Here is a 16,239-nt window from a genome sequence, read left to right on the forward strand (position 1 = left end):
CGCAGTTCAAATCTAACACCGGAAGTACTTCATTCAATCCTCCCTCACCGCGAATTAGGCGAGCAGCTAAACGTTCCAACTGCGTCTTTTGTTGCAAGAAATTCAATTTAAAACCCTTTTGTGGAAAAGAATGATTGCCGCCTAGGTGTTTGTACCGCCCACATCTGCACCGTTTCCTCAGCGGAATTTGAACGTGCATCGCTGTGTAATGGTAATGTTAGCCTAGGAATGCTAATTTAGCATCAAGTGTGTGTGTGTGTTAAAAATAGCAAACACGTACAGAGACCAAAATAACTCATGTGCACAGATTTGTTTACACTGACAGCGTCTTGCCCGCAAATGAAATCACGTCACTGCTAAATCAAACCAAATTAGTATGAAATATATTATGAATATTTAATAAGCCCTTAAACTGGGCAGTGTGTTTCTTACATTATTAGAGATAGTACATTTTTGATAAACAGAGTCAATGTCAAGAAGGTTGTTCATTGTTTCATGCTAATTTTACACTCGGTAGCAGCACAGTACCATGAAATATGAAGTGGTTCTTCTGAAGGTCCAACAATAAATCAATTCTATTTTTGTCAGCAGTTTTTGCTCAATCAATATTATGTTTTTTTTTTTTTCTCCACTGGAATTATATGGGCATCTGTTATTAACTGTTGATAATGATTATGATGATGCCGTCATTGCTGACACAGATGAGCGGCGACGCCAACAAAGAGTTTGAGGAGCAGCTGCGCCTTCAGGAGCTCTACAGCAGGAGGAGCCAGGATGGTTCTGATCCGTTCACGTACACGGACACCGACGGCACAGTTTACGACTGGGATCATGACAAGAAGGCTTGGTTCCCCAAGGTACGGTGACGGCAGCATTTTGGGCGAGCACCGAAACGTGATATTTTCCCTATTATTGCGTTCAGGTCACAGAAGATTTCATAGCTGCCTACCAGGCAAACTACGGTTTCTCTCAAGAAGGCGAGCCGGGTGTCGCCTCCGAAATGGAGATGAAAAAGACAACGACGACAAAGACGATGACGAAGGAACCAATCCCAGAGCAGCAAACAAGTGTGGCTGCAGACGGCAAGCAGAAAGGGGAGAAAAGGAAAGCTGATCCAGGTAACATTGCCGGATGTCAACAAGCGTCACGGTAGCATACATATTTTTGCATAAATGTAAAGATATCTAATTATCTATTAGTTCTTAAGTGGTTTTAAATTTGAAGACTATATTAACTCATTCACTTCCAGCGATTTTCACTGGTGCAACCCCCTTCGCTCCCGTCCGTTTTACTGGATTTTGACTGATTTTGCAGGGCCCACAGAAAATTCTGTTCTATTGCTATATAAACATGAAACCCACCAAAAGAAAGATTGGACTCTATTCTTTCAGCAGGAAAAAAACATAAGTTTATATCTTTTTCCATTCTTTAGAAATCAGCATTAGAAAATAGCCTAGTTTGAGCAATTTTACAATTTCTGATGAAAAAAAGGGAAATTGAGCTTTTTGTGAAAGCATACATTTCAGACATAACTTTGACTTTAACACAGCTGTTTTTTGCTTTAGTTACATCCCAAACATCTGGATAATGTTTTCCTTTTACGAAATAACATAAACAACAAGACAAATAGAGCTTTTGATGGCAAAGTAAGAATTTATTTACACATGCAGTGGGGCAAATAAGTATTTAGTCAACCACTAATTGTGCAAGTTCTCCCACTTGAAAATATTAGAGAGGCCTGTAATTGTCAACATTGCTAAACCTCAACCATGAGAGACAGAATGTGGAAAACAAACAGAAAATCACATTGTTTGATTTTTAAAGAATTTATTCGCAAATCATGGTGTAAAGTAAGTTTTTGGTGAATACCAAAAGTAGCAACAGTAGCAAGTACCAACAGATTCAGTCCTCCCACCCTTGTGCAGGTCTACAATTTTGTCTCTGGTATCCTTCGACAGCTCTTTGGTCTTGGCCATAATGGAGTTTGGAGTTTGACTGGCTGAGGTTGTGGACAGGTGTCTTTTATACCTATAATGGGTTAAAACAGGTGACATTATTACAGGTAACAAGTGGAGCCTCGTTAGACCTCGTTAGAAGAAGCTTGTTTGTAGGTGACCAAATACTTATTTTCCACTCTAATTTGGAAATAAATTATTTAAAAATCAAACAATATGATTTTGTTTTTTTTTTTCCACATTCTGTTTCTCATGGTTGAGGTTTACCCATGTTGACAATTACAGGCCTCTCTAATCTTTCCAAGTAGGAGAACTTGCACAATTGGTGGTTGACTAAATACTTATTTGCCCCACTGTAACTAACTGAGAGATGACGTTGTTGTCGCTGCGACAGCCGGGTAAATTTTTCCCTCATCGCTGCCTATCTCATAAAGATGGATTTTTTTGAATCTCTGCGGGGTCTGCTCGGCAAGCAGCACTGACTCAATGACATCGTCCGCTGCACTGGTGGTCCTGGTCGTTCTGCTTGGTCGTCCAGCATCTGGCATCCCGGGCGTCCTCTAGGTTGTTCTCCCTTCGGTCGTCGTCCGCCGGCGCCCCGGCCGTTAGTTGCCGTTGAATCGGGTTGTGGGTCTTACCAAATGTGCTACTGCCATCCAGTGGCCAGTTTTATTGCTTTAAAATAGAATTTCAGCTTTGTGCTTTGGAGCTAAATTGAATCAGAACCCAGAGATGTCTCTTGTAAAAAAAATAAAAAAATAAAAAAAAAACCGTAAAAGACATACAAATACATCTTTGGGACACTGAAACAATTAAAAATAGAACATATTGATACGTTTTTGGGAGCAAATGAGCTAAGACAGCATAAAATCATTATAATTGAAATAATAATAATGTTATAAGATTTTTACCTGTGTGGGTTACATGTCATACTGTCATTATCCTCTGTGAAGAACGAGCAGCATAACTGCAGCGCAGCCGTGATGATGCTGAATAATGTGTATTTCAGGCTGGTTTGACATGGAGGACACCAAGAACACCAACGTGTACGTGTCTGGTGGGTAAACCTCGCTCGACTCGTTTCTCATTGTCCTCCCAGTGCTCTGATTGGTCTGCGTGCCCTCAATTGAGTGCAGGCCTGCCCCCCGACACGAGCCCCGAGGAGTTCGTGGAGCTGATGTCAAAGTGCGGCATCGTCATGCGGGACCCCATCAGTGAAGATTTCAAAGTCAAACTCTACAAGGACAAAGATGGCAACCTCAAAGGGGACGGCCTTTGCTGCTACCTCAAGGTCACTCAAGGGCGCAATGATCATCAACTAATGCGTTAATGTGCTCATTACGATGATTTATGTGTCGTGTGCACAGAGGGAGTCTGTTGAGTTGGCAGTGCGTCTTCTGGACGAGTCGGAGGTCAGGGGTTATAAAGTGCACGTGGAGGCGGCGCGCTTCGAGCTCAAAGGGCAATACGACGCCAGCAAGAAGAAGAAAAAGAATAAGGAGTACCGCAAGAAGATGCAGCAGCAGCAAAAGTACGTGTGGGAGAGTGCGTGCGTGGGTTATTGTGATGCTGACATGTGCGCGCGTCCACGCAGACAGTTGGACTGGAGACCCGAGAAGCAAGGAGACGCCAGGAAGCGACACGAAAAAGTCGTCATCATTAGGAACATGTTTCATCCCAGCGACTTTGAGGTTAACACACAGACAATCCAACAAAAGGCACATTTACAAACTGTATGTGTACATGTGGACGTGTTTCAGGAGGACCCTCTGGTCCTGAACGAGTATCGTGACGACCTTCGCTCCGAGTGCGACAAGTTCGGCGAGGTCAAGAAGGTCATCCTGTTTGACGTGAGTGCTCGCCCACTTGGCCGACTGCGCGCTTGAGGCAATCGCTAAATCTGAGTGTGATTTGCTAGCGCCACCCGGACGGCGTGGCATCGGTGGCTTTCAAGGAGCAACCGGCAGCCGACGCCTGCATCGCATCCTTCCACGGACGCTGGTTCGGCGGACGCCAGCTCAGCGCCGAACTTTGGGACGGGAGCACAGACTATCAGGTGGCCGCTCACTGCTCGTCAGGCAAAACTTGGAATTTGGCTTTGGAATGGAAATTGAACAAATTGATAAATCTTGAATGTTACGTTTTTTTTAATATTTGTAAAACTTTACAATTTTTTTTTTTTTTACAATGAATCAAAGATCAAATTAATGATGATGAAGAAAAAAAATAAAACTATAATTATATTTAAATTTAATCATAATAAATCCAGTTGCCAGTTATGCAGTAAAATAAACCAATGTGGTATAGAAATGTATTTCCGGTGAATTAAGCATTTATTGAATTAAAATGTTAATATTCAAGTATTTGTATTATATTTTTAGAAACAGCTTTACTTAAAATAGAATAAAACTTTGTCATTGTCAGCAAGAACGTTGTTAACAAAGAAATTTGGCGTGGCACTCAAGTATAAAATTTCTCCCAAAACTTGATTTTCAACAGAAAAACCAATGATTAGAAGCCGTGGCGCAGTTGGTAGCTGGAGTTGTTCTGGGACTGAAGGGTCATCAGTTCGATTCCCGGCTATGACTGCCCACTGTTGAAGTGCCCTTGGGTAAGGCACCGAACCCTAATTTGCCCCCAATGGCATCAGCACCATTGGTGTGTGAATGTGTGCTAATGTAAAGCGCTTTGGGCATAGTAATCATGTAGATAAATGCGCTATATAAATACTGTCCATTTACCATAAAATTACTCTATAGAAAAAAAATGAATATTCTACCATAACACGATGAAAACAAAAATTTCAATTGTGTATTTTGCTCATCTTTTTTGTTAAAATAACAATGTCAAACAAATGTAAATTTCTACACTTTTTATTCACAACAAATTTTTAGTCTTAATCTGGTTGCCATGGTGACGCTTTCCCTTAATACATAAAAGGTGGAGGAGACAAGCCGCGAACGTGAAGAACGTCTCAAAGGTTGGTCCTCCTTCCTGGAGGGGGCGGAGCCGGCCGGGGGTCCCGCCCTTCCGCCAGAGGGCGCCACAAAGGTGGCGGGCGATGCACCTGCTATCCCGCAACCATCGCACGATGAAAAAAAGGGAAAAAAGGAAGACGAGGAAGCCAAGTCGACAGACAGCAGCTTGGCGGGAAGCGACGAGGAGGAAGCTTAAGCAGAGACGGCGTTAATTGAGGATCTCCACTCGTCACTTTAGCACATCTGACTGATCGTATCATCCCAGCCGCACGATTGATCGTGCAGGAGCCAAACCCCATCCGCCAAGGTTTGTCATTACCTCAAGATGCAGCAAGGCAAATTGTTTCGTACTAACTGACGAAATCCATTTCTAGCTCCTCCCATCGCCCTAACTTAAGATATTGCTTTGGCGCCATTTGGAGAATACCAAGCATTTATCACTTGGTGTTTTCTTGAATCGGGAAGGTCCGCCACCCCCACACCATTAACTCTTTTAGTGACAGTTTTCAGAGCAGACAGATTGGCTTTGGTAGTGAATGAGCAAACTGCATCCATGTGGAGGTTTTATGTTTGCAGGCATGTTTCAGTGCCATTAACGGTGATAGACATTCAATCCATTACAACAGGCAGTGGCTGCTAGCCATAACCAGTTCAAATGTTTGGACGTCGATCACCGTCCATGGCAGCCAATGTGTTAAAATAGACAACTACAGTGCTGCATTGACATCCAAGTTTAATTTGTTTTACAACTATGCTTGTATATTAAATCATATTTCCCCATTGAAATGAAAAATCATCTGTTCCAGCAGCCACAAAAACAAAGTGAGCACAAAACCTATTTGTACCTAACATATTGTCCTTGTTCTTGATTAACGGTTGGCAAAGCAGCTTTATGGCTCTTTAGTCCTTCCACTGCAAGGAAAGCAACATGAATTGAGGGAGCTTTCTTGCCACCACTCAGTGGTATCGGTGATGAAATTACATTTAGTGCTGCGTACCTCAGAAAACTCATAAGTCAAGGTGTTCGTATATGAGGACAGTGCTGTATTATCAGTTTCTGTTAAGGAGGGAATCATGTAAACAAGCTTGTGAAAGTTGTGATGTTGGTCCGCGATCATACAGCAAGAAACAGGAAGTGGACCCACTTTTTGACACGTGTGCTAAAAAGATCTGGTGATAGCAATTAGCCACTAAATAAATTAGTCTTACTTGTCACCTGTTTATTGTTGGCAACAATGGAGACCGATAATGAGAGTGAGCATGTGACGTACAGACGAGCTCCGTCGAGCGTCCATTGGTCTCGGAATAATTTATTAAAAAGTTTTAAAAACGTCCAACGAGTGGTTCTGACGCTGCCAGACCCGTGGCGGCGCTGTTGGCGTAAGAGTCCACAGATGAAGAAGGGGGCGGGACAAGGCAGAATGATGTCAACGAGGCGTGGCGGGTGCGACGGGAAGTGCGTCTCAGGTCCACAAGGCGATTGTGTTGAAGGTTCTGGTGCCCTGTTTGGTTCTCTAGCCGAGTCCAGAAGGTTCCGCCACCTTCCAAGAACAAAGAAAGGTCACGAATATACGCAAGATTCCCAAAGATTCAAATTTTACCAGTGCGGGGTTGGAGAGCGAAGGTGCGCGGGCATAGTCTGGCGGGTTGGCACGTGGGTCGTAGCCCAGTCGAGCCAACATGGGAGCCACCTCGGCCATGTGCTCCACGACGTCATCGGGGATGTGGCCCACCCACTTGGCCAGTGCGTCTGTGTTCACCGGCTTCACCACCTGGTCGGTAGAGCGCTCAACCCTGCCAGATGTGCCCAAAAATAACGGAAAAGTGTGAGCCAGAATAGTCATGCACAATTTGAAGAAAATATCTACGAACTTTTGTACATCTAGGAAGTCTTACGGTATCTACTCACACAACCATGAGAAATAAAGATAAACATATGTAAACCTGAACTGCACTGTTGCATTGATAACTGCTGATTTTGGTGTTCATCTCATTGTCTTTGTCACTAGTAAACGGCCATTCCACTTGAAATGGTAGGGTGGCAGTGAATCATCCACAAAATTGGAATCACACTACTAAAATGTGCTTTTAATTTGTTTATTTCTTAAGGGGAGGAATACTGATTCAAAGCAGCATAGCCCTGTGTGCTAATTGCTATTCAACAATTTTTGGAAAACACTTTCACTCGATTTATCTTTGTCTGATGAACCCTAACCCACTCAACCAATAAGGAGACTGGATGCCGGGTCTTACTTGGACAGGGAGACCCCGCCGGCTTTGCCGATGAGCTCCTCGTGGTGCAGGACGGCCGGGTCCCACTGAAGCTCCAGGAAGCGCAGCAGCTTCCTCATCTCCTGCTCGGGCTGCAGCACCAAGTGCTCATAGCGCACCGGCAAGCAGCGCTCGTGTCCCGCCGCCACACACTGGTTGAACATGGTCTCCACAGCGTTGCTCCATTTGCTCAGGCAGTCGCGCGGGTTGTTCAGATCGAAACCCGAAATGGTAACCTAAAGATGGCGCCGTTCGATTTAGACGCCGTGACCGAAGGTGGATGGACAACGTGGACCCACCTTGCGTGAGATGACTGAGTGTATGGAAGCGCGTCCGTCGCGCACCATCAGCACAAACTTGCTCTTGGGGAAGATGTGAGCTAAGTACGTGAGCGACTTCAAGGCGAATGGGTCTTTGTTGCACAGACGGGGGGCTGGCTCGCCGTGGCCCACGATTACCTGCGTGCAGCACAAACAACAATGATGCAAAGAAAAAGAGTACTGTATTTTTCGGACTACAAGTCGCACCTGAGTATTAGTCGCACCAGCCATAAAATGCCCAACGAAGAGAAAAAAAACATAGAAGTCGCACCGGAGTATAAGTCACATTTTGGGGGACATTTACTTGATAAAATCCAACACATTGAACAGATCTGTCATCTTGAAAGGCAACTTAATATAAAAATACAATAGAGAACAACATGCTGAATAAGTACAGTGCATGAACAACGAAATGCGAATATACTGTCCTCACCAGGAGGCTATGGCTTGGTCCTGGCTATACAGCGAGGTAAACTCCCAAATGGCGATGCTTGACATCCGTATAATTTGCGGAATGAATTTCATCCTCGATACCAAACAGGTTCGCATCAACGTAAATAAGGTGCTGTTAAAAGCTAACAGACAAACTAAAAGAATGCATTTCAATATAAAAAAGTCAATAATACAATTGAACACACATTGCCAAAGGCAGAACGCGAACGTGGCCATAGCTATTAAGAGTTATTCAGATAACAGAATAAAGAACATGCTAACAAGTTTACAAAACCATCAGTGTCACTCCAAAACACCAAAATAATATGTGAAATGATATCACAATGTGTTAATGATTTCACACATAAGTCGCTCCTGAATATAAGTCGCACCCCCAGCCAAACTATGAAAAAAAACCCCGACTTATAGTCCGAAAAATACGGCAAGCTTGCATGATGTTGGGTTGGGTTACCAAAGACAGGACTAAAATGTTTGTATGCGCACACCTTGGCCACTGGGAGGCAGTAGTGGTTCACTGACAGTAACAAAGTAGAACATTTACTCGTGTGAATTTGGATATTCATGGGTTTGAGAGTTAAATAGAGCCATGAAATTAACTGTTTGTTAATGTTATCTTCAGTTGGTATTAAGATTTTAAAGGGATCAAATTTGAAGTGTCTTGTATTCTTTAATGCACTGTATGTGTCATTTTCTTTGTTTACGGTTTAGCTTGAAAACCATTAACATTGAACTCTCGCAGGGACTGTTAGCTATTTGACAAATTAGTCAATTTGCATTTGCACGGCATTTGAGCGATTAAATGACACTGCAGATCACAGAGATCGAATTTCCATTTTTTCCCGAACTATGATCTCAATCTTAAAATCCCTTTTAACATCTATTGCAGCCGATTAGTTAAGAGTGTGATGACATCACCTCTAATAGGAAGGCGCGCACGGCTGTGTCAAGGACCTGGTCGGTGACGCCGGCTTCGTCCAGGCGTATGCGCTCCTTGACGGAGCGGCTCCAGGACGCTCGCATGGTGAGTAGCCGCGGGATGACACGGGTCTCCTCCCCGCAGCGGACAGCCTTGTGGGCATCCAGCATGACCCGCATCAGTGTGGTGCCGCTGCGGGGGAACCCACCGATGAATATGAGGGGCGTGTCCTCGGGAAGGCGTTCGTTCAGCGAGGCGTTGGGATTAGCCGAGCTTCGGCGGAGTGCCGACCAGCGGGAGCGCTGACTTTTGGTGGGGCAGTCCAGCCCGCTCAGGCCTAGGTAGAGCAAGGAGGCCGAGCAGAGGAGGACGCAGCCCAGCAGAACATTGGAGCGGCTTACTCGCATTTTTGTCAGGGCGCGCGCTCGCAAAGTTCTGCTGGAAGGTTCCGGGCCTGCCGGGACGCTCAGGTGAGGGCGGGGAGGCTTCCTGCCAGGCTGGCGGGACGGGTCACGTCCATCGTGTCCTCCTGAAACAACAAAAAGAGGCTGTTTGCGTCACGTGACCAGCAGTGTGGAACTAACCCACTTCAAAGTTCTCCAGAACATTCCTGAGAAGCAGTGATCTGAGCTCTTGCCGCCATCTCCAGGGAATTAATTCAAAGTTCATGACACCGCCATTAATTATGTACGTCATGCTATTTCACTCTTATTGACAGTTTGGCAGAGGCGGGGATCACATTTCGATCGACCTGGGAGAACCGCATACTTCCTTATTTTTACTCCGCTGCTGAGTGCTAACATCACTTTTGAATCCGCTTCCTCCTTTTTCAACTACGACAATGTAACACTCTGTGCTCACTGGATTAAGAACCCAGTAGAGCATTAAGCGTGGTCAGATGAAGATTAAAGGGATCCAAATTCAAAAACATTTGTAATGTCCCTTACCAAACAATGAAAAATGCAAGATTAAGTCTGCTAAAATGATCCTGAAGTGTTCAATCTCAATTTGTCCTGATATTTGGATCGTAGCTGGGTCAGTGCCAACCATTGACAGCGATAGACGTCAAATATATCAAGGATTAGCCAAGTAAACAGAAATTAGGCTCTCACAATATATCGTTAGAACATCGCAATGTGCGCATGCGCAGCACTAACATTGTAGGATGTGCAGGATGTGTGTTTTTTTTTTTTTTGGAACACGTAAACTTTTGTTTTATTTCATAAAAGCAACAAGCATGCAGCTCCGGGATCCCTTTTATATACAGCAAGCCTGGATTAAACAACTTTAAAAGGGCTGTTGCTGATCCGATCGCGTGATCAGAAATCGAGCCGATCGCGCCATTTTTCACAGGATCGGAATTGGGTAAAATGTATCCGATTTTTTATTTAAAAAAAGTTTTTCTGCTTCATGCTCGTACAGCCCCACAGCCTCTCACCCTCCCTGCTGCTAAGCAGTGCGACCAAACTGTTTTTCTTGGTCACCAGTGCAGCTGCCGTTGGTACTTAACGTTAACAATGATTGACAGTTTTGTAGCTTTGATCTGGCCAGTGAAGCAAAGAAGATGAATGAAGGAATTATATGAATGAGGGTGATTAAAAATATGGAGGTAAAGGTGATGCAATGAAAAATGTGTGTGCGCCTACATTTTGTGCAACCAATGAAAAAAATATGTGTGGATCCTTGGCAATATATATCGCAAGGGCATAGGTTTGGTCTCAACATTGGTAGGGACGATATGTCAGCATAACCTGCATGTACACTTTTTGCTGGGTACGGGACATTAACTAGACCAAACAGATTGGTTGAACGGGGGTTTGGGCTACATTTCCCACAAATATGAACCTAATTAATAGGCTAAATGATCAATGCAAAATAAATCTGTATTGACTTATAATAACTGTCATGTGTATTGGTTCAGGTGATACACCGTTCAATTCAAACCTTTGTTTTCAAAAACTACTAAAATAAAAATTAAAACATTTTGAATACTTCCAGAATAAGTATCTGATTTTAACCTATGGAACATCATGTTAGCCTACATTGTCCTTCACCACAAAAGTAATACATTGCTTTATTTGGTTGCGTCTTTCACCTTCTTCCCCCTTGTTTTCATCTCTAAAGCGCATCAGTGTGTTGAGCAATTATGGGAAAAACTACATTTCTCACAGTTAATGAAGGTTTACAACAGAAAACACCTCTCTAAGCAGCTTCCTCCAAGAGTTTTGCAGGTTAACAAGTTCACACAATTTAATATTATGCTAAATCTGATGCAGGTCGGACTTTCAGTAGCAAATTTAGTGGTGTCTTCCCCACCTCCACGAGATTGAAGTCTTTTCACATTAGTTACAGTGGCTGCTGCTGGCAGAAAAAAAAAAAAAAAACTTCCAATATCACTCTTCTTCGAAGAGAGCAGAGGAGGCAGCATGTGGCTGACATATTTATGTCGGGTATGTGAGTGTGTGTGTTTGGGGGGGGGGGGGGGGGGTCAAGTCATCAGCCAATCAAAAGTGCGTTTAAGGAGAAAAGACCTGCACATTCAGCAAGGGAAAAGGGGTAATTGTAAGAATAAACATAATGAAAATAATTCACTTATTAACGGTAGGGTCAATTCTGTCCTTACAACATATTGGAAGACCATGTAAATGAACTATACAACTGAACTTATTTTATAATGCAAATAGGGTTGCTTTAAAGTTGGTGGAGACAATTTGAGCATCCTGAAAAGTTATGTTATGTCCCTACCGTCCCTATGCAAACCTACGCCCTTGATAAATTGCAATGTTATTTTTTTCTAATATCGTTCAGGCCTATCCCAAATAGAGCTATTCAAGTTATCTGGTGAAAATTGTTCTAGTTCTAATATCTTAATATATCACAACATACCATAGCCCCCCCCCCCCCCCCCCCCCCGGTATCGCATAAATTGCCGTTTTTAACTTGATCATCCGCTGTCAGCCACTCCCTCTTCATATGTATTGGACATCTATCGTCCTCAATACCAGACCACAATTTTAGCACCTCCAAAAATCTTTGTGTGGCGGCTTTGCCCTAGAAATTCTTATTTGAGCTCCAACAAGTATAGCAGACCCGCGCCGCCAATAAAGCAATTTAAGCAACTGCCTGAGGGCGCACCAGCGTCCAAAAAGGCGTCAAGAAAAATATTCAAATAATATTTGATGAAAGCAGTATTCAAACAATTATACAAAACAATAAAAGAACAACAAAACAGTTCATAATAAGTCTTTAAATAAAAATGAAATCATTTTTCTAGTGTGCCTTCTGCCCGTTTCACTTTTTCCTGTGATACGATAATTTCACCACGGACCCTAGTCTCATCACCCAGCAGACCAGCAAGCTACCAGAAGTTTACTATTTTTAGCCTCCGCAATTGAGCGACGTTACGGTGACAAGTCAACTTCATGAAGAGACAAAAGCCCTTCTGGTCAGAAGAAAAAGAAGACAGCAAAGACGTGAAGAAAAACAGAGGTTTGTTGTGATAATTTTTTTAAACAGCATAAGTACGTAGACTAGTGGTTATTTACATAGAGCTTATATGACTTGGTGCTAAAGCAAAATTATACTGTATCATTAACTGTTGTTTTATAAATATTTTCAGTATTCAGCCAGATGTGGATTAGTTTCAGTTAAATCTACTCCCCCTCCAATTTTGGAGAAATTTGTGTGTGGGAGACTAAAATTGTCTTGCTTATTTTCATGTGATGTGAACCACTTTTACCTTGTGTTAAATTGTGCTTTTCAAATAAATTTGCCTTGCCTAAAAGTGCCAAGGTAATTAAATAAATACACCATTAAATATGGAAATAATAATTTCAAAGTTCTGTGGTATTGGGGACTAAAAGTGCCACGGATTCAAATGCAAACATTTGCAATTAAATCTGTCATTAATTCATTAAAAGGGCAATCACATTCATGTAAAAACGTATTCAATTTATTTATTTTTTTGGGTATCATATATTATTTAATTCATTATTATTGGATAGTCCTGTGTAGTTGCCGTGCTTCAAGAATTTATTTTCTTTTAACTACGCCCATCAAAGATAGTGGCCGGATCCAATAGACAAGTACAGTAGGCTGCAAGAATTTAGGCGCTATTATGGTTATGTCATGCTGGTTTCACGATCAACAGCTATTTGACTAATACAATGTAACATTCCACTTTCTTCTCTTTGTAGATGCTCTTCTGAAATATTTTCTTTCTCCCTCTGTAAATCCTGGGCCATCTTTTACAGTGAACTTATCCACATCAGCACCAAGTCCAGGAAAGAAGTGCACCTTCCAAAACAACTGTCATATGAAAGTGCAATAGATGCTTTTGCATCAGTGAAGACAAGGTGAGTAAGGTTATAAGTCAAGGTGAAAAAAAAAGTTGCAGTGTGAAGTGTTCTGTTAGTCTTTATATAGGTTTGTGTGGGTGGGTGTTAATCATATATATATATATATATGATAGTGCTGCAATGATTAATCGATTAACTCGAGTATTCGATTAGAAAAAAATATTCGAATTAAATTTTGTTGCTTCGAGTATTCGTTTAATTAAAGTGACGCTGTAATGGTTTATTTTGAAAGTGTTTGCATTTAGTTTTATTGATTAGGGTGGATACACTGCCCTCTGGTCTGCCTCTTTTCACATGGCTGAATGCAACCCGCTCTCTGTTAAGACCAACGTAAGCTAAGTTTTTGTTTGAGCTAATGCTTTTTATTGCATTTCTAATTTGGTTTATAGGTATAGCCGTTTTTTTGTGGGAATATGTGTTTGAACCATTTGTTAAGAGCATTGTAAAAAAAACTTTAGCATTTTATAGCATTTACGCTAGCTGACTTTTCTATGCAAGTTAGCCAATTTTCTTTTGTTGTACATAAATCCTCATTTAAAAAAAAATTATACAGTTTGAGGCTCAGCTCAGGTATTTTTAATTTTTCATGTTTATCCGATTACTCGATTATTCGAACTAACTAGTCCATCGATTAATCGACTACTAAAATATTCGATAGCTGCAGCCCTATATTGTAATAACAATTGTAATTTATTTATGCATTTGTTTTTTAAGTGTTTTCATTTGAGCTTTTGAATAGTTATTACAGCATTTTTTAACTTCTGTACTTGTTCGTTGTCGGTTTTTATATAATAAATTACAAAGAGATAACGTGCTTTTTCAGTGTGAGTGTTTAAATATATGTGGTGAAAATAGTGGAGGGGGGGCGCCAATAAATATGTTGCCTAGGGTACCAAATTGGTCGGGAACGGCCCTGAAGTATAGTCATATGTTATCTGAGGAGTTTCGTTTTCATTAGAACTACCACTTTTTTAGCTTTCAGAAGGCTCCCAAACATGATTTAACCCTTTATAAAAGACAAGACCACACGGATCTGTTCCAAATATTAGTGAACGTGTGTTCCTCGATACGATGTCAAAAGTGATTTATAAGCAGCGCCATCAACAGGTCAATTTGGGTCAAGGCTCCTCGTCGAGGCCTGGTGGCCACCAGAGGCACATCTGGAACGGCAGCGTGACCCATCCTGTCGGCAACGAACCCCCAGGCGAAACACCGCGGGCCAAAAGGCCAGGCCCGGCCCGGAAAACGCAACGAAGCGGTCAGAAAAACAGCTTCTAAATGAGCTAGTTAGCCGCTACAAGGCGTCGCAAGCTCGACACAAACATTAGGATGGACTCGACTCACCCGACCCTCCCGCCGAAGAAAAAGACGCTGAAGCAGAAGCGTCCGGGACCTCTCAGCGTTGTGAAGGCGGAAATGCCACGGCCGTCTAGTCATGAAGAAGCGGCGTGAAAAGCGAGCCGGAGCCCCGCGAAGTTTCCAGCCGCCGAGCTGCAGGCAGGCGGCGCTGCTGTCGAGTCGACTAGCAAGTCCGCACTGTGTGGACGAGGAAAAAAGGCAGAAAAGGAGCCTTGCAGCCCGCTTATGATAGCTCGGCGCCGATTGGACGAGCGCTTTTTTGGAGCCCTCCCATTGGTCGAACCTTTAAATGGCAATTCCGCCATAGTAGAACTCATTTTTTTCTCCACTTCCGCACTTGAGACCGTAAAGATTGGCGCTCATCGATTGCGATGTTCTCTCTAAATGCACGACCATCATATTTTCCAACAGCAAACACCATAAGTGATTAACTTCCAACTTTATTGTAAAAATAACTGCAATTCATACTCCTTTTTCCAGCAATTAAGTACCCATGACGTGATAGCTAGATAAAACAGGGGTCTCAAACTGGCGGCCCAAGAGCCAGATCCGGGCCGCCGGTTTAGTTTGTGTTGCTCGGAAAGTACCGTATTGGCCCGAATATAAGACGCCCCCGATTATAAGACGACCCCCTCTTTTTCAAGACTCAAGTTTGAAAAAAGACTTTTTGAACACCAAATTAATTTTTATACAGAAACGACCACGGAAAGCTTTACTCTGACTGTGAGCATTTTTTAGGCGATCTTTTTGAGCTCTCCATCTCCGTACATTACACTCTGTGACACCATATTTCACAGCCGCTTGGCAGTTGTTTGAAGACACCGCCTCATTTATCACCATCAACTTGAAGTTTGCGTCATAACTTACCTGAGCTGCCGGTTAACCTGGCCAATCTTCGACCCACTTCTCTCCAAATTGTCGCGAAGTTTCTCCATTTTCGGTTATCTCTTCTATTACCGGTATTTTCTTCTCTTTTCCTTCTTACCACTTTCTTCTTCGTGTCAGGGGTTCGCTTTGGCCGCCGGAGTCGCGTTCAGCATTTGATTCATTGATGACTGGCGCCATCCAGCGTCGTGAATGGGTATATGTCTAGGCCTCAGTTTTTTTGGTTTTTTTTTAGGCCGCAGTTATAAGACGACCTCCTCTTTTTCAATCTTATTTCAGTGCAAAAAACATTGTCTTATATTCGGGCCAATACGGTAAATCACGTGAATCGACTGTGACTTTCGCTTGAATTAAGTTATGTAAAATTATTGTATTCTAAAAATCGGAGAGAATATACTGCCTGCAACAATCTTTTTTTTAATGAAATAAAATTGAAAAACAAAATGAAAATGTGTGTGTGTGTGTATATATATATATATATATATATTAGGGCTGTCAAAATCATCGCGTTAACGGGCGGTAATTAATTTTTTAAACTAATCACGTTAAAATATTTGACACATTTAACGCACATGCCCCGCTCAACCAGATTAAAATGACAGCACAGTGTAATGTCCACTTGTTACTTGTGTTTTGTCGCCCTCTGCTGGCGCTTGGGTGCGACTGATTTTATGGGTTTCAGCACCATGAGAATTGTGTAATTACTGACCACCTTCAAAGGTGGAAAAGCGCTATACAAGTAAA

At 42.5% G+C, this 16,239-nt stretch overlaps 2 protein-coding genes across 2 annotated transcripts; one reads left to right on the top strand and one right to left on the bottom strand.

Annotated features, from left to right (window-relative positions):
* The first annotated feature begins 6 nt into the window (after nucleotides 1-6).
* On the top strand, nucleotides 7-6,889 carry htatsf1 (HIV-1 Tat specific factor 1). Its single transcript, XM_057820832.1, has 10 exons — nucleotides 7-211; nucleotides 702-857; nucleotides 923-1,118; nucleotides 2,965-3,012; nucleotides 3,092-3,246; nucleotides 3,323-3,486; nucleotides 3,550-3,646; nucleotides 3,716-3,805; nucleotides 3,874-4,011; nucleotides 4,896-6,889. The coding sequence occupies exons 1-10, from the start codon at nucleotides 209-211 to the stop codon at nucleotides 5,127-5,129; spliced, it is 1,281 nt and encodes a 426-aa protein (XP_057676815.1). The 5' UTR covers nucleotides 7-208; the 3' UTR covers nucleotides 5,130-6,889.
* Nucleotides 5,650-14,810, bottom strand: LOC130906463 (protein-tyrosine sulfotransferase 1-like). The gene is made up of 6 exons (XM_057820833.1): nucleotides 14,596-14,810; nucleotides 8,893-9,422; nucleotides 7,504-7,662; nucleotides 7,187-7,440; nucleotides 6,535-6,727; nucleotides 5,650-6,474 (listed from the first exon to the last, which is right to left on the bottom strand). Exons 2-6 carry the CDS (start codon nucleotides 9,298-9,300, stop codon nucleotides 6,448-6,450), a joined length of 1,041 nt encoding a protein of 346 aa, XP_057676816.1. The 5' UTR covers nucleotides 9,301-9,422; nucleotides 14,596-14,810; the 3' UTR covers nucleotides 5,650-6,447.
* Nucleotides 14,811-16,239: the final 1,429 nt, after the last annotated feature.

Source organism: Corythoichthys intestinalis, chromosome 18 (genome assembly GCF_030265065.1).
Source record: "Corythoichthys intestinalis isolate RoL2023-P3 chromosome 18, ASM3026506v1, whole genome shotgun sequence".
NCBI lineage: Eukaryota > Metazoa > Chordata > Actinopteri > Syngnathiformes > Syngnathidae > Corythoichthys > Corythoichthys intestinalis.